We start from the raw sequence: 20,808 nt of genomic DNA, 5'->3' as shown, positions 1-20,808 counted from the left end.
TATTTGTTTGCTGACAATGTATAACTAAGTGAAAAAGTTTTGTATTGGCTACAAGAGTACCCTCGATCCCCTTGTCCAGACCGCTGATAAAGAGTTTAACACGTCTCAAAAACCTGTGTTTTCCCCCCAGCTTTCCTGCCACGAACGAGCTGCTCTGGGGTGTGTTTGGGGCCGGGCTGAGCTGGCCCTTCGCCCTCTGCACATCTCCCCTGTCCCAAAGCGATGGGGGCAGAAATAGAGCGGTTTTCCCCCATTTCCCTCCTCCTTTCTCCGCACCTCCCTGGGCCAGGGCCACTAGATGGCAACCAGTGACCGGCGCTGCGTGCCGGGGTGGCTTTGGGGACATGGGGACAGACGGTCCCACGGCCGGGGCCCGACGGCCGCTGCCCCTCCGAGCTCCCCGAGCCTTCCCAACCTCAGCCATCGCTTTTAACCCTTTTTCCCGCAGGGGGACTGCCCCGAGCGCCGGCCGGAGCGGCCGTGCCTGGGCCGCTGCCAGGGTGCTGATGGCAGTCACGAGTGGCCGGGGCTGCCCGGGCGGAGCAGCAACACGAGCCGGGCTGGGCAGCCAGAAACAGGCGCTGCTGCCTCGCTGTTGTGGGTACACACAGGGGACGCATAGCCGGGCCCTTCCTCCCCCAAAAAATAGCCCTTGGGTTCGGGGCCGTCATCCCGGCTCGTGCCGGCCTTGGGGCATCCCCAGGGTGGTGGGCGAGGGTGGGCGAGGGGAGGAGGAGGGCTTGGTACCCTTCCAGGTGGGTCGGCAGCCGGGCAGCTGAGGGAATGGCTCCGAAATAGAGCTTCGGGGAAGAAATGAGTCACCCCGGGCTGGAAATAAACAGGGCAGCGGGCGCCCGAGCGGCTCCTGGTGCGGGTTTTTGTCGGGATGGTGGAATATCCCTTACCGAGGCACCCCCCCGGTGTGAACCCACACACCTTTTTGAGGGTAAAGCATCAGGGAAACGTAAAAAAATGGAGAAGGCGGCAGTCAGACGTTCTCAATAATTTATCCCAAGCTCTATATACAAAGACAAGCTCTGGCGGAGGGTTGGGAAGGGAACCTGGCTCCCAGCAGGACTCCTGGCACGCTGGATCTCTCCCCTCAACACGCGCCAGCTAAAAATCACCGGAGCTGGGACTCCCCTCCGGAGTTGCTCCGGTGGGTGACGGGATGCGTTCAGCACAGGTCTGACCCCACTCTGGAGGGAGCCTTCCCATTCCCTACCCCACATCCCGCCTCCTTCCCAAATCACCCATTTAATTAGCGAGGGAGGGAAAGGAGAGGGGGGAAAGGAGCCCCCCGACCCCTCAGATCTTGATCTCAGTCCGGAAGGTTTGCTGGACGTGCTCGGAGTGCTTGGCCGGCCGGCGCTGAGCCCGGATGGTCAACATCCCGTTGTCCCCCAGCGAGGACGACACTGACGTGGGGTCCACATCTTCGGGCAGCTGGCACTTGTGGGTGAAGGTGTTCATGACGGTGCCATCCGTGGCCAACTGGGAGAAAAAAACTGTGTGAAAAGAGGCGATTTTGGGGTGCAAGTGGAATGGGGACTCATTATTCCCTGCGGTCACCATTCATTAATGGTGAATTAAACCCCACTGGGGTTGTGGCCACAGCTGTTTGGGAATTGAGTGGGAGCTGGGTGGTCCCCGCACAGCCGGTGAGGATTTTGGGGTCCCTCGCTTTGGGGGTGAGCAGGGAAGGGGGGGAGCACCCACCTTCTCAGCGTGCACCTCGATCTGGTTGTTGGAGGTGGTGACGATGATGTCCTCGGGCGCGAAGTCGCTGACGTCCACCGTGAACTGATAGGTGTTCCCCAGGGTCTTCACCACGCCCGTGTTACCGGGGCGAGCTGCTGGGCAGCGTTTGGGGGGTCACAGCCACGCCTTGCCGAGGATCCCCCCCAAATACCTCCCGGGTGCGCCCCAAACTCACCTGGGAACCCCAAGGTCTCCCCGTGGGGCCGGACAAAGCTCCCGAAAAGCTCCATGGTGCGGGTGGGAGAGGATCTCCCCTTCACCCACCGCTTGCCCCCACCTGCGAGCCCCAGCTCCCGCCGGGGGGAAGAGCGGAACCCCCTTCCTCGTTCTCCTCCCGGCGAAGGCGACGCCGGATCGGTTATTTCGGGATATTTCGACTTGACGAGCTTTTTAAAGCCTCGTTAAGGCTCCCGGCCGCCTGCCAGACCTCTCGTAAAACCGGCTAAATTTAGGTCTTGCGCCGGAGACGGTGGAAATTTTTCCCCTCTCCGTTCCCCCCCCCCAGCTCAACGCCATGGAATGCGATGCCTATTATTAAGGAATAATCATGATAATTAATTAAAATACTTATTAAATCGTCCCCGCCGCGGGATGTACGTTGGGACTGGCAGCTGGAGGGTGGCGGAGGGGGGAGGAAACCCGGCTCGCTCCGGCCCGAGCGGGTCCGTCGGATTCGTCAAGGTCGTTTTTAATGAGCTCGTTTGCAAACTCAGTCGGGCAGCGGAGGCCGAGGCGGGAGGACGGGTCAGGGGGTGCTACAAAAAAGGGGGTGCGGTCCCCTAAAACGTCCCCGGGATGGAGCGCCCCGTCCCCGGGGGGCTGCGGGGGGAGAAGGAAGAGGAGGAGGAGGAGGAGGAGAGGGTGCTGGTGTCGGAGCACAGCTGGAGACCCTGCCCCGCTGCCCGGAAAAGGGTCCGAGGTGAGACCCCCCACCCAAAAAGGGGGATTCTGGGGGCTGGGGTTTTGGGGGGTCAGCACCCTGTTTCCCCCCTCGCAGGGTGCTTGGAGTGGGTGAGGCGGCAGCTGTTCCGCGTCGGGGAGGATTGGTACTTCCTCTTCATCCTGGGGGTGCTCATGGCCACCATCAGCTTCACCATGGACATCATCACCACCAGGCTCCACGCGGGTAAACGAGGGGCGCCCCGGGGGGCTCCATCGGCGTTTGGTGGTTCACCGAGTATACAGGGGGGTCTTTCGGGGTGCAAAAGGGGGTGCTGGGGGGTGCATTCCCCTCCTGACACCTCTTCTCCAGCCCACACGTGGCTGTACCGAGAGATCGGGGACATCGGGGTGCTCAAGTACCTCTCGTGGACCCTGTTCCCCACGGCAATGGCCGCCTTCTCCACCGGCTTCTCCCAGAGCATCACCCCGCACGCTGGAGGTGAGCCAGCTACCCCGACCTCCCTGCTCCCTAAAATGCCCCCTCGGTAATGGGGGACCCCTAAAATTTGGATCCTGCCCCTCCCCCTGCTCCAGGCTCCGGCATCCCGGAGCTGAAGACCATCCTGATGGGCGTGGTGCTGGAGGACTACCTGGCCATCCAGAACTTCGGAGCCAAGGTGGTGGGGCTGACCTGCACCCTGACGTGCGGCAGCACCGTTTTCCTTGGGAAAGTGGTGAGGGATCCCCTTCTGAACCCCAAAATCCCCGGCGGTTTCAGCTGGTGCCGGGGTGGGGGGGCCGCTCAGCACTGTGTCCCCCCAGGGTCCCTATGTCCACCTCTCCGCCATGGCCGCAGCCTATCTGGGGAAGATGAGGACCACGGTCACGAGGGAATACGAGGTGGGGGTGCCACCGCTCAAAAAATGAATGGACGGATTTGATTTTACCCCCAAAAAGTTGGGGTCGTGCCTAACCCCCTCCCCCCCCCCCACCTTACAGAACAAGTTCAAGCAGCACGAGATGCTGGTGGCAGCTCAAGCTGTCGGGGTGGCCACAGTCTTCGGGGCACCCATCAGTGGTGAGGACCCCCCTAATCCCACCCTGGGCACCCCCAAACCTCGCCCTGATCCCTTCCCCCGTTTTTCCAGGGGTGCTTTTCAGCATCGAGGTGATGTCCCCCCACTTCGCCGTGCGGGATTACTGGCGCGGCTTCTTCGCTGCCACCTGCGGCGCCTTCATGTTTCGGCTCCTGGCCGTGTTCAACAGCGAGCAAGGCAAGGCAGGGCGGGCAGGATGTGCCCCCTCTCCCCCTCTACCCTCCCCCTGTGACATTTTTGGGGTGCTCACCACCAAACCCACACCCTCATTCCTATCCCCCCTCCCAGAAACCATCGCTGCTGTTTTTAAAAGTGACCTCAAGATTGATTTTCCCTTCGACCTCCTGGAGACCTTCTTTTTTCTAATTCTGGGGTATGGAGGGTCTGGTTTTGGGGTGCTGTCTGTGCTCTGCCTGTGCCCTGCCTGTTCCCTACCTGCCCTCTCCTCACAGGACCATCTGTGGGATCGTGGCCTGTGCTTATCTCTTCTGCCAGCGCTGGATGATGGTGGCTGTCAAGAGGAACTGGTTGACAGCCAAGCTCTTGGCCACCGAGTCTGTACTGGGCATTTGTCCATCTGTCTGTCTGCACCCTGCACCCTCTGTGTTCGTGTGTCCGTGCCATGCAGGCTCTGCGTGTCCCTGTGTCTTTCCCATGGGTGTCCTTTTGTCCTCCCCTGTCCCCCCTGGGTGTCCCTGTGTCCCCCCCCGCACCCTGCCCACCCACTCTCAGTGTCTGTATGTCCACCCTGTGCACTCTGGCCATCCATACATCCACTCCATACGCCCTCCACATGCACCCCGAGTGTCCCTGTGTCCCCTCCCTGCACCCCGAGTGTCCCCATATGCCCCCCATGCACCCTGCTCACCCCACCCCATCCACCCTGGGTGCATGGATGTGTCCACCTTGTGCATCCACATGTCCCTCCACTGACCCTGGGTGCTCCAATGTCCCCCCATGCACACTGCCCATCCACCCCGGGTGTCCCTGGGTCCCCCTGTCCGTCCATCCATCCCCACTTGCCCAGCCCCCGTGTCCCCCTGCAGCAAACCCGTGTACACGGTGCTGGCGGTGCTGCTCCTCGCCTCCGTCACCTTCCCGCCCGGGCTGGGGCAGTTCATGGCCTCCAGGGTGAGTGGGGACACATGGGGCTGCCTGGGGGACCCCAAAACCTCGCAGCAGGGGGTCAGGGTGTCCATTTGTCCATCTGTCCAGCTCACCATGAAGGAACATCTCATCTCCCTCTTTGACAACCGCACGTGGGGCTCACTGGCTGCCAACACCTCGGGGGTGGCCAAGCCTGGGGGGCTCTGGCAGGAGTGGGACCATCCCTCTGCCACCATCTACGGCACCTTGACCTTCTTCCTGCTCATGAAGGTAACCATGGCCCCCCAATCTCTGGGTGTGACCCCCAACACGGTGTCCCCATGGGGTGACCCCCCCTGTGCCCCCCCAGTTCTGGATGTTGATCCTGGCCACCACCCTGCCCCTGCCAGCCGGGTACTTCATGCCCATCTTCATCTATGGTGAGTTGGGGGCTGGGGGGACATGGGAGGGACAGCAAGGCTGGGGGAGGGGTTCAGGGGGCTCATTCAGCCCTTGGAGTGGGACACTGGGGGTGTATCCAGCCCTGGAGGGGGGGTACATCCAGTCTGGGGGGTACAGGGGAGGTATCTGGCTCCGGGATGGCTGCAGGAGGGTGGTCACCCCTACCTCCACCATTTTTGGGGGGGGCTTCTGGGATCTGCCCACCTTCCCTTCTCCCCCAATTTCAGGAGCAGCCATCGGGCGCCTGATGGGGGAGGTGGTGGCCCTGCTCTTCCCACAGGGGCTCCATCCAGATGGACCCCCACGGCCCATTCTTCCTGCTGGCTACGCCCTGGCAGGTGAGTCTGGGGGTGGGGGACACCCCCACGGGCAGGGGGACACCCATGGGTGGGGGACACCCACCCCCAGCCCCTGACCCCCCCTTCTCTGCCAGGCGCAGCCGCGTTCGCGGGCTCGGTGACCCACGCGGTGTCCACGGCCCTGCTGGTGTGCGAGGCCACCGGGCACTTGGGCCACCTCCTGCCCACCGTGCTGGCCGTGCTGGTGGCCAACGCCATCAGCCAGAAGAACCAACCGTCCTTCTACGACGCCGGCATCATCGTCAAGAAGCTGCCCTACCTGCCCCCCATCCGCAGCCGGCACATCGCGTAAGCCCCCGCCCCAAAACCCCACGTTTTCGGGGCATTCTCCAGGAAACTATGGAAATCTGGGGGGTTTTGTGGTTTTGTGCTCGCCAGCTCCTACCGAGTGGTGGTGGAGGAGTTCATGGAGCGCCAGGTGGTGGCCTTGGCCAAGGGGGACGGTTTCCAGGAGGTGCTGGTGGCCTTGGACGCCTCTGCCGATGCCGAGTACCCCGTGGTGGAGAGCACAGGTGGGATGTGGGACCTGGGGGGTCACTGTCACCATGGGGGGTTGCCAGTCCCTGGCCCTGTGATGGCCCTTCTGTGTCTCCTCATGCTGTCCCTATGGTGTCCCCCCAGTGCCCACCTGATATTCCCACGCTATCTCCATGCCTTGCCCACGCTGTCCCTGTGGGGTGTTCCTGCAGTGTCCCCATACAGCTCTTACGGTGTCCTTTGTTATTCCCAGGCTGTCCTGTTTCCATTGATGCCCACACATTGTGCCCTCAATATTGCCATGGTGCCACCTCAGTATTCCCATACTGTCCCCACGGTGTCCCCATGCCATCCCCATGGTGTCCCTGTACTGTGTCAATGCTGTCCCCATCCCCTTTGGTGTCCCCATGCTGTTCCCTCAATATTCCCATTCTGTCTCCATGGTGTCCCTATGGGGTGTCCCCTCGATATTCCCATACTGTCCCCTACCATCACCCTGCTGTCCCCCTGGGATGTCCCCTTGGTGTCCCCAGTACCTCTCCCTGTTATTCCCATACTGTTCCCTTGGTGTCCCCGTGGTACTCCCACATTGTCCCCTTACTGTCCCCTCTCCAGGGTCCCCCACTCTGGTGGGCACCGTCAGCAGGTCCCAGCTGGTCACCTTCCTCCAGAGCCACGAGCACCCTCAGGCCCCCCAAGGGGAGAAGGTAAACAGGGTGGGGGACACCCTACCACACCCAAAAAGCTGCTTTTCCACCCCAAGATTAACATGACACCTTCCATAAGCTGGCCACCATGGGGACACTTGGGGACGACTGCACCATTGAGCCCATCATGCTCCAGTTCTCCCCGTGGACCTCCCTGCACCAGGTTTGAGGGGCTGGAACTGGGAGCCTCCCCCGGTCCTGGGAGCCTCCCCCGGTCTGTGTCACACTGAGGGGACACGGCGAAGGTGGCTTTGTCCCCACGTGTCCTTGTTGTGCCTTTCCCAGGCCTATCACCTCTTCCAGCTGCTGAAGCTGCAGCGAGTCTTTGTCACCCGCTCCGGGGAGCTGGTGGGAGCTGTGAGCAGGGCAGAGGTGAAAAGGGGGAAAAGGGGCGAATGGGGTTGGAAAAGGGAAGAGAAAAGGGGGGCAATGGGGGGAGAAGGGGGGAAAAGGAGAAGGGAAAGTGGGGGGAGAGCCCCTGTCCCACCCCCTCTGTTTCCTTCCAGCTGCGGAGAGCCATCGAGGACCTCGCCAACCCCAAGTGATGACACTTTGGGACCACAGGGGACCCTCCCCACTGACGTCCCCCAGGAAAAGAGGGGGAGTCCTGATCCCCCAGCTGGTGTGGGGGGTCTGGGCTGGGGGCGCCAGTTCTCCTGCAGAGCGTGTTATGCATTAAACACATCGACCCATCAGTGCTTCCTCCCCACCACCTCCTTTTTCTCCAGCCCCGCCGGTTTCTTTCAGGGGGGGTCACCCCCTCCCAAACCCAACAACAATGCTTAAAACCGCCCAGATCACCCCGAAACTGCCCAGGACATGCACTGAAGTGCCCCAGTCTCTGCGACAGCCCCCCTGTGCCCTCCTCCTAAAATTACCAGCACATAATTATCTTCATTTTCATTACTGCAATTAATCAGGGGGTGGGTGTTTAGTGACCCCGAAATCCGGGGGGAATGGGGGGCCGAGTCCCCCCAGCCTTTTGGTGCCCCCCGGACTGGGGCGCAGCGGGTTTGGGTGGCGCATCGGGCGCTAACGAAGCCGTAATTAAGCCTGGGGGATTAATGAGGTGCGGCGGGGCAGGTTGGGCAGGGCGGGCATGCCCGGGCCCGGCGCAGGACGGGTGAAGTGGGGTCAGCGCCAGGGAGACACCCCGAAAGTGGGGCAGGAGCTGGGCTGGGCTCCGGGCTGGGCGCTGGGAGCGGGGCTGGGCTGCGGCACCCACGGGACGAGCGAGGGGAGCAGGGGAAGGGTCCGCAGCACCCCCGATCGCCCGGGGGGGGGGGGGTGGTCAGCGGGCAGCGCTCCCAGCCTTGCCCGTCACCCCAAAAGCCCCGCTGTCTCCGTGCCTCAGTTTCCCCCGTCACCCCAAAAGCCCCGCTGTCGCCGTGCCTCAGTTTCCCCAGCCCGTGGGCTCCTTGCCCGGCCCCGCCCTGGCACACAGGCGACCGGGGGCTGCAGGGCCCAGCCCGGGGTGTCCCCCCCGATCCGGCCCCTCCCGGGCGCCGCTGGACTTTGAGCCGCGATCGAGGCCGGCGCCGGGGCTGAGCCCGAGAACTCGTGACACCCACAGGCCCAAATGCCCGAAACGGGGTGAAAGTCCCCCAAACCCGCGGCTTTCGCAGCACGCTGTTGGCCCGCCCTCAGCTCCCACCCGTCCCTTATTATGGTTTGGGGCAGAAGAAAAAATGTCAAAGCCCTTTTTCCGGCGTTTTCCTACCCAGTCATTTGCAGGCTCCGGGCAGCCGGCGCGGCCGGGCTTTGGCTTCGGGGGAGCGGCGGGGGATGAAAAGGCCAAATTCCTCCTGGGTTTTGCCGGGGAAAGGGGCCCTGGATGGGAAACGCTCCCGGAGCCGTGCGAAACCCCTTAAAATCCCTGATAACCCCCTAAAAAACTGTAAACCTGTTAAAAGCACTCTTTAACTCATTTAAACCCCCTTAAAAATCCTCTTTAACCCATTTAAACCCCCATTAAACACCTAAACCCCCTCACTTTTAAAATCCCCTTAACCCCCCCTAAAAATCCCTAAATAAAACCCTTAAAAAACATTAAGCCTCCCTAAAAAATAACTTAAAATCCCTTTAAAGCCCCTAACCCCCCTTACAAACCCTGATAACTCCTTAAAAAAACCTTAAAATTCCTAAAACCCCCAAAACTTTAAACCTCCTTAACTCCCCGTTAATGTCCCCCCAAACCTTTAAAACACCTTAAAAAAACCCTTTAAAACCCTCTTACAATCCTCTAAATGCCCATAAAACCCTTAAAATCTAGGGGAAACCCCCTCTCTTTGCCCCCCAAATTCCCTCAATCTCTGTGAACCAGTGGGAAAACACAATATTCTAGAAAACCAAAAAGCACATATTTTTATTCAAAACCCCACAAAAATCCCCATAAATCCATGAAAAAAGGGGGGAAAATATCTGAGCTGTGTTTTTTTTTATTTCCCCCTTTTTTTCTCTCCCAAACCTGACACGACCTTTAATTTCTCACAATAAATATACAAAAATAGAATAAATTAGGTTAAAAAATACAAGGCAACACTGGCAGATCAGCGTTAAAGAGGAAAAAAAACCACCCAAAAACCCGGTGGGAGAGGAATAAATAGGGAGAAAAAAAGCAAAAATAAATCAGTTTTGGGACTGAGCCCTTTTTTTCTTGAAATGTGGGGGAAAAATAATAAGAAAAATCCCTCCCCCAGTTCCAAACAAGCTTGAAATTCCATTTTTTAGGGGGGAGGGAAGGGGTAGCACCCGTTTCATCCCCAGGCGCGGGGACAATATCAATAACACTATAAAAAAACCCTTAATAATTACAGAAATAATAAATAAACCCCTCGGGGAGGAGGGGGGGGTTCACGTGGCGTTCTGGGGGTTTGGGGTCACCCCGGGGCCCCCCCAGCCCCCGCCTGCTCCTGCAGCCCCAGCAGGCTGTAGGCGATGCGCTTCTGGTGGCCCGGCAGCCGCACCCCGATCCGCTTGATGTCCCTGGGAAACGGGAACAGGGGAACACGGAGTCAGGAGTGGGGGAACGGGGCTGGGGGGGCTGGAGCTGGAAATGGGAACAGGGGAACACGGAGTCAGGAGTGGGGGAACGGGGCTGGGGGGGGTGGAGCCAGCCACGGCCACACCCCGGGCTTGGGGGGACCCAGGAGCAGCGTCCTGGGGGTGGGGATGGATGGGGGGTGGACACGGCTCATCTCAAAGGATGGATGGATGGACATGGATCATCCTGAGGGATGGATGGATGGATGGATGGATGGATGGATGGATGGATGGATGGATACAGCTCATCCTGAGGGATGGATGGATGGATGGATGGATGGACATAGCTAACCCCAAGGGATGGGTGGATATGGCTCATCCCGAGGGATGGATGGACATGGCTCATCCTGGGGGTGGGATGGATGGATGGACGGACACAGCTCATCCCAGGGGATGCACAGACTGACATGGCCCATCCCAAGGGATGGATGGATGGATGGACACGGCTCATCCCAAGGGACAGATGGACGGATACAGCTCATCCCGGCCTCTCCAGCCAAGGAACATCTAATTTTATCCCGTCCCTCAGGCCACCAAGGCCACAGAAGCGGTTTCCGTTCCCAGCACATCCCTGACCCTCGGGAGTTGGAGGGGAGGGCTGGGGACAGTGTGGGGACACATCCTAGGGACAGCAGGGGAGTGGAGTGGGGACAGTCTGGGAATATCAAGGGGACAGCAGGGGGACAGGGACTCACTCGCTGGTCATCTGCAGGACCTTCTCGATGGTGCTGTAGCCCGAGGCCATGAAGGTCTCGGTGTACTGGGGCATGCGGATGGACTCCAGCCACTCCGGGACCGAGCGGAACGGGACGCCCTCGGAGCCGCTGGTGCTGGGCAGCCGGATGGACACCCTGCAGAGAGGGCAGAAAAATGATGCAAAAATTAGAAAGATGCAAAAAAAGTGGTGCAGAAATGCAAGGCTGGAAAAGCGACGGGCGTAAAAAAAACCCAGAAAGGCGTAAAAATGAGGAAACGATGCAAAAAATGATGCAGGAATGGAGGGGTATAAAAAATTTATGTGACAATGGAAGGTGCAAAAAACTGTGAACATGGGAGGCTGCAAAAAACAATGCAGAAAGGCGAGGACACAAAAATATTGCAGAAATGAAACAATGCAAAAAATGATGCAGGAATGGAAAGGTGCAAAAATGGTGCAGGAATGAAAGGGAGGCAAATAGAGATGTGAAAATGGAAGGATGGAAAAATAACACAGGGTTGAAAAGATGCAAAAAATAACTTGAAAATGGAAAGATGAGAAATTCTGCGGAAATGGAAAGGTGAAAAAAATAATGCAGAAAACTGGAAGGATGCAAAAATAGTGTTGAAATGAAATTATGCAAAAAATGATATGGAAGTGGAAGGTTAAAACAATGATGCAGAAATGGAAGGATGCAAAAAATTATATGAAAATGGAAGGATGGAAAAACAATGCAGAAATGGGAAGATGCCAAAAAATAAATGCAAAAATGAGATAATGGAATTATGATGCAGAAAATGAAACACTGCAAAAAGTGGAAACGTGAAAATGGGGAAATATCAAAAAATGATGCAGAAATGGAGATGTCAGAAGCAATGTGGGAGTGCAGAGATGCAAAATCCAACATGAGAGTGCAAAATGCAAAGATGAAAACAAAATTATGCAAAAAAATGACAGAAGACGCAAAGATGTGCAAGAATCAGAGAATGCCAGGCTGGTTTGGTTGGAAGGGACCTTAAAGCTCATCCCATCCCACCCCTGCCATGGGCAGGGAACCTTCCACTATCCCAGGCTGTTCCAAGCCCTGTCCAACCTGGCCTTGGACACTGCCAGGGATCCAGGGGCAGCCACAGCTGCTCTGGGCAACTGCCCCCTTCCCTCTTCTTGCCCCCCACCCCATCCTGGCGCTCCCCGCACTCACCGAGGGTCGAAATCTGCCAGTGCCTTGAGGGACTCGGGGGCGCGGATGAGTTTGTCGAGGATGCTGACGATGTCGGTGAATTTGGGGCGCCGGCAGCGCTCCTGCTGCCAGCACTGCATCATCAGCTGGTAGATGGCCGAGGGACAGTCCAGCGGCGCCGGGAGGCGGAAGCCCTCGTTGATGGCCTTCATCACCTGTGAGGAGGAGGAGAAGGGTCAGGGATGGTCCCCCCAGAAAAGGTGTTCATTCACAGAATCCCATAATGGTTTGGGTTAAAGGACTTTAAAGCTCATCTCATTGCAGCCCCTGCCCTGGGCAGGGACACCTTCTGCTGTCCCAGGTTGATCCCAGCCTTGTCCCACCTGGCCTGGAATGTCTCCCAAAACACTGGTGATGGTGGAGGGTGGGCACTCACCTCGTGGTTGGAGAGCTCCCAGTAGGGCCGCTCGCCGTAGGACATCACCTCCCACATGACGATGCCGTAGCTCCAGACGTCGCTGGCAGAGGTGAACTTGCGGTAGGAGATGGCTTCGGGTGCTGTCCAACGGATTGGGATCTTCCCGCCCTACAGCAACATTGGGGTCAACCCTGCACCCCCAAAAATCCACCTCACCTTGTTCAACCACCCCAACATGGCCACCGTGATGGACAATCACCCCAACAAAACCAACCATGCCCTCACCTCGGCCAGCCACCCTTCCATGGCCAAGCAGCCACCCCTCCCTGGCCACCGCCCCGCCGCAGTGACACTCACGCTGGTGGTGTAGGTGGCTTCAGGGTCATCTTCCAGCACCCTTGAGAGCCCGAAATCGGACACTTTGCACACCAGGTTGCTGTTCACCAGGATGTTCCTGGCAGCCAGGTCCCGATGGACGTAATTCATGTTGGCCAAGTACTTCATGCCGGCAGCAATGCCCCTCAACATCCCCACCAGCTGGATGACGCCAAATTCACCCTCTTTTTCCTGGGAAAAGAGGAGAATCCAGCCTGGAATCCACCTGTTGTCTCACCTCCTCTGGTGGGTGTTGGACGTTCCACCACCTCGTGGTTGTTCCCACCACGTGTCACCTACCCTCAGGAATTTATCCAGTGCCCCATTCTCCATGTACTCCGTGATGATCATGAAGGGCTTGTCTGTACAAAAGAAAGCCCCCAAAATAGGTAAAAATACAAAAAAATATCCCTCCAATCCCCCCAAAAAAGTGACCCCCCTAAAATCTCTAAACCTCCCACAAGCCCTCCCAAAATTCTTAAATCCCCAAATGCCCAATGCCCCTCAAAAAAAAACCCAACACCCCAAACCCGTCACAAATTGCAAAAAACCCCAACCACCCCCAAAAACCCAAACCATCCCAATTCCCCCAAAAACCCCAGACCCCTGACTCCCCCAAAATCACCTCTATTAAACATTCTCAGAACAACAAAAAAGTTTTGAGCCCCTTACAGACTCCAATAAAGCACAACAGCCAAAACCCCAAAATAACTCCCCCAACTCCTCCAAAAATCCCCTAACCTCCCTGTAAAACCTTCCAAATAAACCTGAATTCCCTCCCCAAAAAAATCCCCAACCTCATCCCCCAAATTCCCCTTTGCGCTGTTGCTCTATAGAAACACCCTGTTTTTGTATCACTTTTTTGGGGGTGTTTTGCTGGGAAATTGGAGTGGTTTTTTTTGGGGGGGACGGACAGGACATAGAGGCCACTCACACTTGGAGACGACACCCTCGAGGCGGATGATGTTGTGGTGGCAGAACTGTCCCATGATGGTGGCCTCGCTCAGGAAGTCCACGCGCTGCTTCTCCGTGTACCCCACCTTCAACGTCTTGATGGCCACCGGCACCTCCTTCCGGCCGCGCTTCAGGGTGCCCTTGTACACCTCCCCAAATTCACCTGCTCCGAAAAACGTGGGCACCCTTAGCCCCCCTGTCCCACCCCGATTTCGGGGTGTCTCTGGGGGGACAACGCCACGCACCGGCACCGATGACCTTCTGGCGGGTGATGAAGGATGGAGGGATCTCGGTGGTGAACTTGAGCATGGCTTGGTTGGGGTCTTCGTAAGTGTGGGGGTCAACGTAGGTCTTGAGGGGCTTCAGCTGGTCTGAGGGTGTCAAGGAGGGGGTCAGCACCCGTGTCACACCCCCCTGCCCATCCCTGTTGTCCCCACTGTCCCATGGTTCACCTGACTTGGAGAAGTAGACGTCTTCGGCGGATTGGCGTGGCTGTGACCTCCTCCTCCTGCAGAAAAGGAGCATTTAGTCCCAGAAGATCATCCGTCACCCATATTTGGTGGTGGGACAACAACATTTTGGGGTTTTCTGGGGGTCTTGGGGGGTGGGGGGTTTGTCCCCTTACCGCCGGAGGACATAGAGGAGAATGACCAAGAGGAGGACGACGAAGACGACACCAGCGATGCTGCCAGCGATGACGGTGGTCGATGCCATGGCCTCGGAACCTGCGGGGACCGCCCAGGTGAGCCCTGCACCCCCTGGAGCCCCCACCCTGCACTTCTGACATCCCCTGGAGCCCCCACCCCGCACTCCTGACACCCCCTGGAGCCCCCACCCCGCACTCCCGACACCCTCAGCCTCTCCTCACCCTCAGGCAGGGTCTCGAACTCGTGCTGGGGGCTGAAGGCCCCGTGGCCGTCGGCGGTGAGAGCCTGGACCCGAACCACGTAGGCGGTGCCTGGGGACAGTTTGGGCAGGGTGACAGAGGTGCCCTCGCAGCGCAGCACCGAGTAGCTGTTCTCATCCACCTGGGGACACAGCAGGGTGACGTTAGGGTGACACGCAGGGAGCAGTGGCAAGGGTGGGGCAAAGATGGAGGTGATGTGGGGGATGTGACATGGATGGGGCAGGGATAGAGGTGACGTGGATGGGGAGGTGACAGGGATGGAGCAGGGATGGGGAGGTGACAAGGATGGAGGTGGCATGGATGAGGGGGCTGATGTGGGTCAGGGCAAGGATGGAGGGATGATGTGGATGGAGATTGCACTGACAGAGGTGACACAGCTGGGGACAAGGATGGAGGTGACACGGATGGAGGTGACACGGATGGAGGGGTGGGTTTGAGGGTGTCAGGCTGTGTCACCTTCTTGCTGTAAGTGACCTCGTACTTCCAGACCCGACTCTGCTGCCGCAGTGGCACCGTCCAGGACAGGACCAGGCTGGTGGCCGTCCGTCCATCTAGGCTCACCGATGTCACCCGGGGGGCTCTGCCGTGGGGACACAAAGGGACGTCACTGAGGCGTTTCCACGGGGGACAGGGACACCACAGATGTGTCCCCACTAAGGAGGGAAGGTGTGGGAGCTGCCAGTGTCCCCTCACCTGTCTGGTTGACGCTGATGGTGGCGCTGGCCACGCTGCGCTGGTGGCTGGAGGGGGACACCCCGTTGCGCGCCTCCACGGTGAAGGTGTAGTTGACGTGCGGCTCCAGGTCGGTGACAGTGACCTCCGTCCCCGTGAGGCCCCGGGGGGGCTGTGAGAACCGGACCCCCCCGTCGCAGGGCCGGCACTCGCCGCTCTCAGGCCAGCACTGCTCACAGGTGACGCTGTAGGTGACGTCCTCACGGCCACCGGGGTCAGCAGGGGGGGCCCAGCGCAACTGCACCGCGGCCCCCAACCCCAGGGCTGTGACAGCCTGGGGGGGCGAGGGGGGACCTGCGGGGGACACAGGGCAGGGTAAGGGGACAGGGCGGTGCCGTGTCACCTCAGCGAGGTGACACTGCGATGTCTCCCCTCCGGAGGTGACTTACGGGTGCAGGGATGCTCCGGGGGGTCCTCAGGGGCCCGGAAAAATCCATCCTCGCACGGGCAGGCAGCGGCGGCAGCCGGGGCGGGAAGGGTGTGGGGGGGACAGGGCTGGCAGTCCCCCGAGGACACCGCAGCCTTGAAGGTGCCAGGGGGACAAGCTGGGGGGGACACACAGAGTGACACTCGTGAGATCACAAATCCTGCTCGCCATCCATTGGATCAGCACCTGGCAGGTGGCGGGGAAGCACCTCCAAGCACCCAGTGAGGAGTTCAGGGGAGTTTGCCTCATTTTCCTGCTTCTTTATTATTGGGGAGCCCCCCCAAAACCACCCCCCCTGGCTGAGCCCTGTTGCATTCACTGTGTGAGTGATGCTGCAGGGGAATGATCCAGGATAGGGAATTTTGGGTCCAACATCTCATTTCTCCAGCTCAAATGGAGAATTTTAGGGTATTTAATCTTATTTTGCAGCTGCTACTTCATTGGGATCCCCCTAGCCCACCCTTCACCTGTCTGAGTTCTTACTACACTGGCGATGCTGAAAGATGAGGATTCAGGGCTGGGAATTTTGGAGCCAAACCCTCATTTCTCCAACTCCAAATTGGGAATTTTTAGGGCATTTCACCTCATTTTTGCAGTCACTGCCCCACCCTTCTCCCAGCTGAGCCCTTCCACACTCCACTCAAGGCTGAGGATCCAGGACTGGGAATTTTGGGGCCAATCCTCTTCCCTCCCACCCCGCCCCAGGCACGCACCAAGCTGGCCCATCCTCAGACACCCCCTCAAGCTTAGCCCAGTCCATACCTTGGCAGGTGTCTCCCAGGCTCTGGAAGCCAGCCCGGCACAGGCACTCCCCGATGGGCACGAGCCACTCGCCGTCGGCGTTGCAGTGCAGGGCCGGCGCCTGCTCGGCCACCGCCTCGGCCACGCACGAGCCCCGCACCTCGGCCAAGGTCTGCGAGTCGGCGCCGGCCACGGTCTCCGGGAACCGCGCCATGCCCCGCACCACGGCCGGGCACCGCTTGTAGTAGACGCGCACGGAGAGCAGCGCCACGCAGGCGCCCAGGTCCTGGAAGGCCAGGTAGAAGCCTTTCCTGCGGAGCGGCCCCACCGACCGCACCTCCACATTGAGCTTCACGTTGCGGGCGGCGAAATCCTCCTGCACGGTGATCTCGTCTGGAGCGATGGTGTCGATCTTCCTGAACTGCCGCTTCTGGAAGTTGGTGCCGTAATCCACGTCGGACTCGGCGTAGTAGAGGTTGAAGGTCTCCTTGCAGGAGCCGCCGCCGGCCATGGGGAAGCTGTTGCAGTCACGCACGGTGAACTGCAGCTCGATGAAGATGCGCTGGGCCACGCCGCGGTAGATCCAGTTGGTGCGGAGCCAGTTCTCCTGCTCGCCCTCCATGACGTTGCACACGGAGTAAATGTAGATCAGGGAGTCGTTGAGGACGTTCTGCAGCTGGTCCCACTGTCCCCGGAGACAGAAACGGGGCTATGGCGGGGAACTGAGGCACTGTCCCCAGGGATGGGCTCGTCCCCATCTCGTTCCCCCTGTCCACATCCCCATGTGTCCCCAGACACATCCCAGAGGTGTCCAACCCCAAGGATGTCCCCATGTCCATCCCCATGGATGTTCCTGGTCCCATGGAGGGCCCCAGCCCAATTCCAGTGGAGGTCTCCATCCCCATGGGTGTCGGGTGTCCCTGTCCCCATGCCCATAGAGATCCTCATGACTGTGGGATGTTCCTGTGGAGGTCCCTCCCTGTGGATGCTCTTGTCCCCATTCCCATGGATGCCCCCCGGCCGGTCCCCATGGATGTCTCTATTCCCAAGGAGGTCCCCATTCTCCATCCCCATGGATGTCCTCATCCCCATTCCTGTGGAGGTCCCCAAAGATGCCCTTGTCCCCATCCCCATGGAGCTCCCACATGGCTGTCCCCATTCCCCATCCCGGATCCATGGGTGCTCACCCCTTTTCCGTAGGGATGGGTGAGCCAGCCCAGCTCCCCGTGTGCCTTGGCGAAGTCCAGCAGCACCACTGTGGGAGAGGAGAGAGGACAGGGACATCAGCAGATGCCACCAGGACCCAGGGATGGCCCTGGGACCTGCAGGTGCCACCAACACACCCCTCTGGCCCTTGGATGCCTGTCCCCCAGGACCCACGGACGTCCCCCAGATGTGCAAACACTCCTGGGACCCACAGATGTCCCCAAAATTCATGGATGCCGTGGGCACCCACGGATATCCCTGGGACCTGTGTGTCCATCCCCAGATAGCCCACCAGGACCCCTGGATGTCCTGGGCACTCACAGATATCCCTGGAACCCACAGATGCCAGGAGGTTCCATGGATGTCCTCAAGACCCATGGACCCACCCCCTTCCCACAGACGTCTCCAGGACCTCCAAACAGTCCCAGGCCCCAGCGGTGTCCCCTGGACCCACCGATCCCCCCGTTCCCGGCAGATTCCGCTGGACGAAGCCCCCCGGGGCCGCCCCCAGAGGCGGGGAAGCCGCGGGGCCCGGCGGGACCTGCCCTGGCACGCCGAGGGCGGCGGCCGGATCCAGCGCCGGGAGAGGAAGAAGAGGAAGAGGAGGAAGAGGAGGGAGCGGGGCCCCCCGGTGAATCACCCCCCAGGAATGTGCCCGGACGCCAGGGTTCAGCGGCGAGATGGGTCCGGCGGGACGGGGCAATTTCGGGACGGATGGGCCCCCCCAGCTCCCACGGCTGAGCACGGACGGGCTCGTGCGTGTCCCGGGAGGATCAAGTCTGGGAGGGACCCCAAAACCTGCCTGGGGGGAACCCCAGAATCTGCCTTGGGGGGACGCGGGTGGCTGCAGCGTCCCCCCCGCGCCGTGCCCGGGGTCAGGAAGGATGCTGGGGCGGATATCCCGGTTTTCCTGAGGCTGGAAATCCCCCCCGCGAGCCTCCGGAGAGCGGAAAGCTGCCGGAGCCAGGGCCGGAGCGGGCGGGGGTTCCCTGCCGGTGCCCCCGGGGCTGGCTCTGGGGACAGTCCCGGGGCTGGGGCTGCTCCAGGGGCGCAGCAGCCGCGGGAGCTCCCGGGACAGCGCCGGGGCCGCAGCCCCGTCCCGGGAGTCACCTGTACCCACCGCCGCCACCACCACCGTCATCATCATCATCATCAAATTCTCTGTCGCCTTCGTCACCCGGCCACGGCCGCCCCCACCACCCCCAGCGCCACCCCCGCGCTCCGGAGCGGCACCCCCGTCCCAATCCCATTCCAGCTGCAGCGTTGTCCCAGTCCCCTGCCCTGCCCTAACCCCCTCCCGATCCCAATCTTTGTCTGAATCCGAATCCCATCCCATTCCCAAAGTGAACCCCAATCCCATCTCCATCTCAATCTTAACGAGAATCTCAATCCCAAAATGAATCCCATCCCCTCTCCATCCTCATCTCCTCTTTAATCTCAATCTGAACCCCAGCCGTAATCCCAAAATTGATCCCACCCCAGTCCCAATCCTGCTCCATTCCCTCCTCTTTAACCGCCTCCCACCTCAGCTCACCCCAAATCCCACTGGATCTCACCGAGAGGAACCAATCCCCCCAAAATCCCCAAATCCCATCACTTTCCCTTTCCCCCCACGCACTTTTAAAATCTTAAATACCAACATTCCCTCCCGGGAAAACAGCACTTTGGGAACACACCCCAAATCCCACAGCTGCCACAGGGTCACCCCCTCTGCTGTACCCCCAGCACTTCCAAAAAGCCTCCTTTTAGGGTTTTTTACCCCGTTTTAGTTTTTATGGAGTCTTTTCCATCCCAGCCTCTGATTTATTTGCATTTGGGGCTGGATTCTTCCACCTTACCCTCGAAAAGTGACGGATTAAAGCCGTCAGAGTTTATAGAAACTCAATACTAAAAAAATTCCAGGTATACACGAAAAAGTGAATTTCCCCCTTTTCTTCTGCCCAACCCTCCCAAACTAAGCCCCAAAACCACTGGGGGAAGGGTTGTGAGGTGGAGGCCGAGACGCTGCTTGTTTGTTCCCAGCAATTTTTTGGGATTTTCCTGACATTGTTTTCCAGCTCTCCGGCCGGATCCTACCCGACCCTGCACCACCCAAGGGAAACGCTCCATTTTAAGGTGATTTTCCCCTTTTTAGGGGGTTTATTTTTTAATCCCCCCCTCCTTCACCCCTCTGCCAGCCTCTTTTGGGGGCTCCCGGCAGGACCCGGCTCCGATGCATCAGTTGGACGCTCGGCATGGGAAAAGTTGCTCCAAACTCTTGGGTTTCCCCTAATTTTTGCTTTTTTTCTCCCCATTTAAATTTCTCCTCTATTCTAGTTGGCCCCCCATTTTAGCTAGCCCCCCTGTATTTTACCCCCATACAACTTTTTTAACTCCTTACTTTAACTTTCGCCCCTTAATTTAACTTTTCCCCTTTTAATTTGAACTTTTCCGCCCTCATTTCAACTTTTCCCCTAATTTTAACCTTTTCCCCCCCAAAAACGCGCTCCGGCACCTGCGGCTTCCCCACCGCACCCCAAACTGGTGGGGAGGGAAGGCGGAATCCCACATCACCCTTTACCCTCAGAGCGCTCCCAAACTCCTCAGCTCCCCCCAAGCCACCCGAATTTACCCCAAAACCACCCCACCCTTGGAGGTGCCCGCAATAAAGGAGTTTCGGGGTGCTCCCCCCCTAAAAAAACAAAGTGGGGGACTCACCTTCCTCGGCGGCCAGGGGGCTGAGGGCGGTGAGGAGGAGGAGGGTGAGGGCCGGGGGGCTGCCCGCCATGGCGGGGCGGTTTTGGGGGGTCCCGGGCGCGCCCCACGAGCGGCGGCCCCGCGGGGAGTGCGGGGGGTGTGGGGTGCGGGGCCGCGCGCCCGCTCCTGTTCATTCATGCCCCGCTGACGTCACCGGCCACGCCCGCTCTTAAAGGCGCAGGAGCCGCTCCCAGTACGCACCAGTACGGCACTGGGAGAGCGCGGGCCCCAGGGTGGGACGCGGCCGGGTGGAGGGGAGGGGGGGTGTGGGAGCCCTCTCAAGGTGGGGAACGGCCCTGGAGGGGGTTCGGGGGTCCCAAAGCCTCGCGGGGACCCCCCGGGGCCGGCCCCGAAGGGGTGAACGAGTCCCCCCTCCCGCCCCCCCTCCCCTTTCATTCATGAATCGGCGTGGGAAGGGCGGGGGGGGGCGGCAGCCAATGGCCGCAGGGGGCGGGACCACGCTGTTACTACCGACCACGCCCCCCACCCACCAGTTCGATTTTGGGGGTTTGGGGGGGCTGCCCGGCCCCCCGGGCCCCAGCGCCTCAAATCCTCAGCACCA

The 20,808-nt window shown here is 59.6% G+C and overlaps 3 protein-coding genes across 4 annotated transcripts; 1 reads left to right on the top strand and 2 right to left on the bottom strand.

The window, feature by feature from the left end:
- Window positions 1-991: 991 nt before the first annotated feature.
- On the bottom strand, window positions 992-2,824 carry HSPB7 (heat shock protein family B (small) member 7). Of its 2 annotated transcripts, none has more exons than XM_053962649.1 (3): window positions 1,937-2,824; window positions 1,720-1,856; window positions 992-1,494 (listed from the first exon to the last, which is right to left on the bottom strand). In XM_053962649.1, exons 1-3 carry the CDS (start codon window positions 1,989-1,991, stop codon window positions 1,309-1,311), a joined length of 378 nt encoding a protein of 125 aa, XP_053818624.1. In that variant the 5' UTR covers window positions 1,992-2,824; the 3' UTR covers window positions 992-1,308. The 2 variants fall into 2 exon arrangements, with proteins under 2 accessions (XP_053818624.1, XP_053818625.1); XM_053962650.1 differs by having other exon boundaries at window positions 1,720-1,853; window positions 1,937-2,821.
- On the top strand, window positions 2,353-7,572 carry CLCNKA (chloride voltage-gated channel Ka). Its single transcript, XM_053963191.1, has 20 exons — window positions 2,353-2,505; window positions 2,602-2,680; window positions 2,759-2,887; window positions 3,014-3,142; window positions 3,238-3,377; window positions 3,466-3,543; window positions 3,643-3,721; window positions 3,792-3,917; window positions 4,029-4,113; window positions 4,193-4,294; window positions 4,787-4,871; window positions 4,956-5,117; window positions 5,197-5,266; window positions 5,516-5,626; window positions 5,722-5,935; window positions 6,026-6,159; window positions 6,740-6,831; window positions 6,911-6,994; window positions 7,117-7,203; window positions 7,338-7,572. The coding sequence occupies exons 1-20, from the start codon at window positions 2,353-2,355 to the stop codon at window positions 7,374-7,376; spliced, it is 2,178 nt and encodes a 725-aa protein (XP_053819166.1). The 3' UTR covers window positions 7,377-7,572.
- Window positions 7,573-9,169: 1,597 nt separating this feature from the next.
- On the bottom strand, window positions 9,170-20,384 carry EPHA2 (EPH receptor A2). Its single transcript, XM_053962651.1, is given in 18 exon segments — window positions 9,170-9,816; window positions 10,569-10,724; window positions 11,772-11,965; window positions 12,187-12,336; window positions 12,526-12,735; window positions 12,844-12,905; window positions 13,478-13,660; window positions 13,743-13,868; window positions 13,950-14,005; window positions 14,123-14,222; window positions 14,366-14,525; window positions 14,861-14,982; window positions 15,098-15,430; window positions 15,526-15,681; window positions 16,326-16,989; window positions 17,492-17,559; window positions 20,208-20,361; window positions 20,364-20,384. Coding segments are annotated over 18 exon segments (3,021 nt in total). The 3' UTR covers window positions 9,170-9,710.
- Between the last annotated feature and the right edge of the window lie 424 nt (window positions 20,385-20,808).

Source organism: Vidua chalybeata, chromosome 22 (genome assembly GCF_026979565.1).
Source record: "Vidua chalybeata isolate OUT-0048 chromosome 22, bVidCha1 merged haplotype, whole genome shotgun sequence".
In the NCBI taxonomy this organism is placed as follows: domain Eukaryota; kingdom Metazoa; phylum Chordata; class Aves; order Passeriformes; family Viduidae; genus Vidua; species Vidua chalybeata.
The sequence above is the reverse complement of the archived record's forward strand: the minus strand, read 5'-3'. Positions and strand labels throughout refer to the sequence as shown.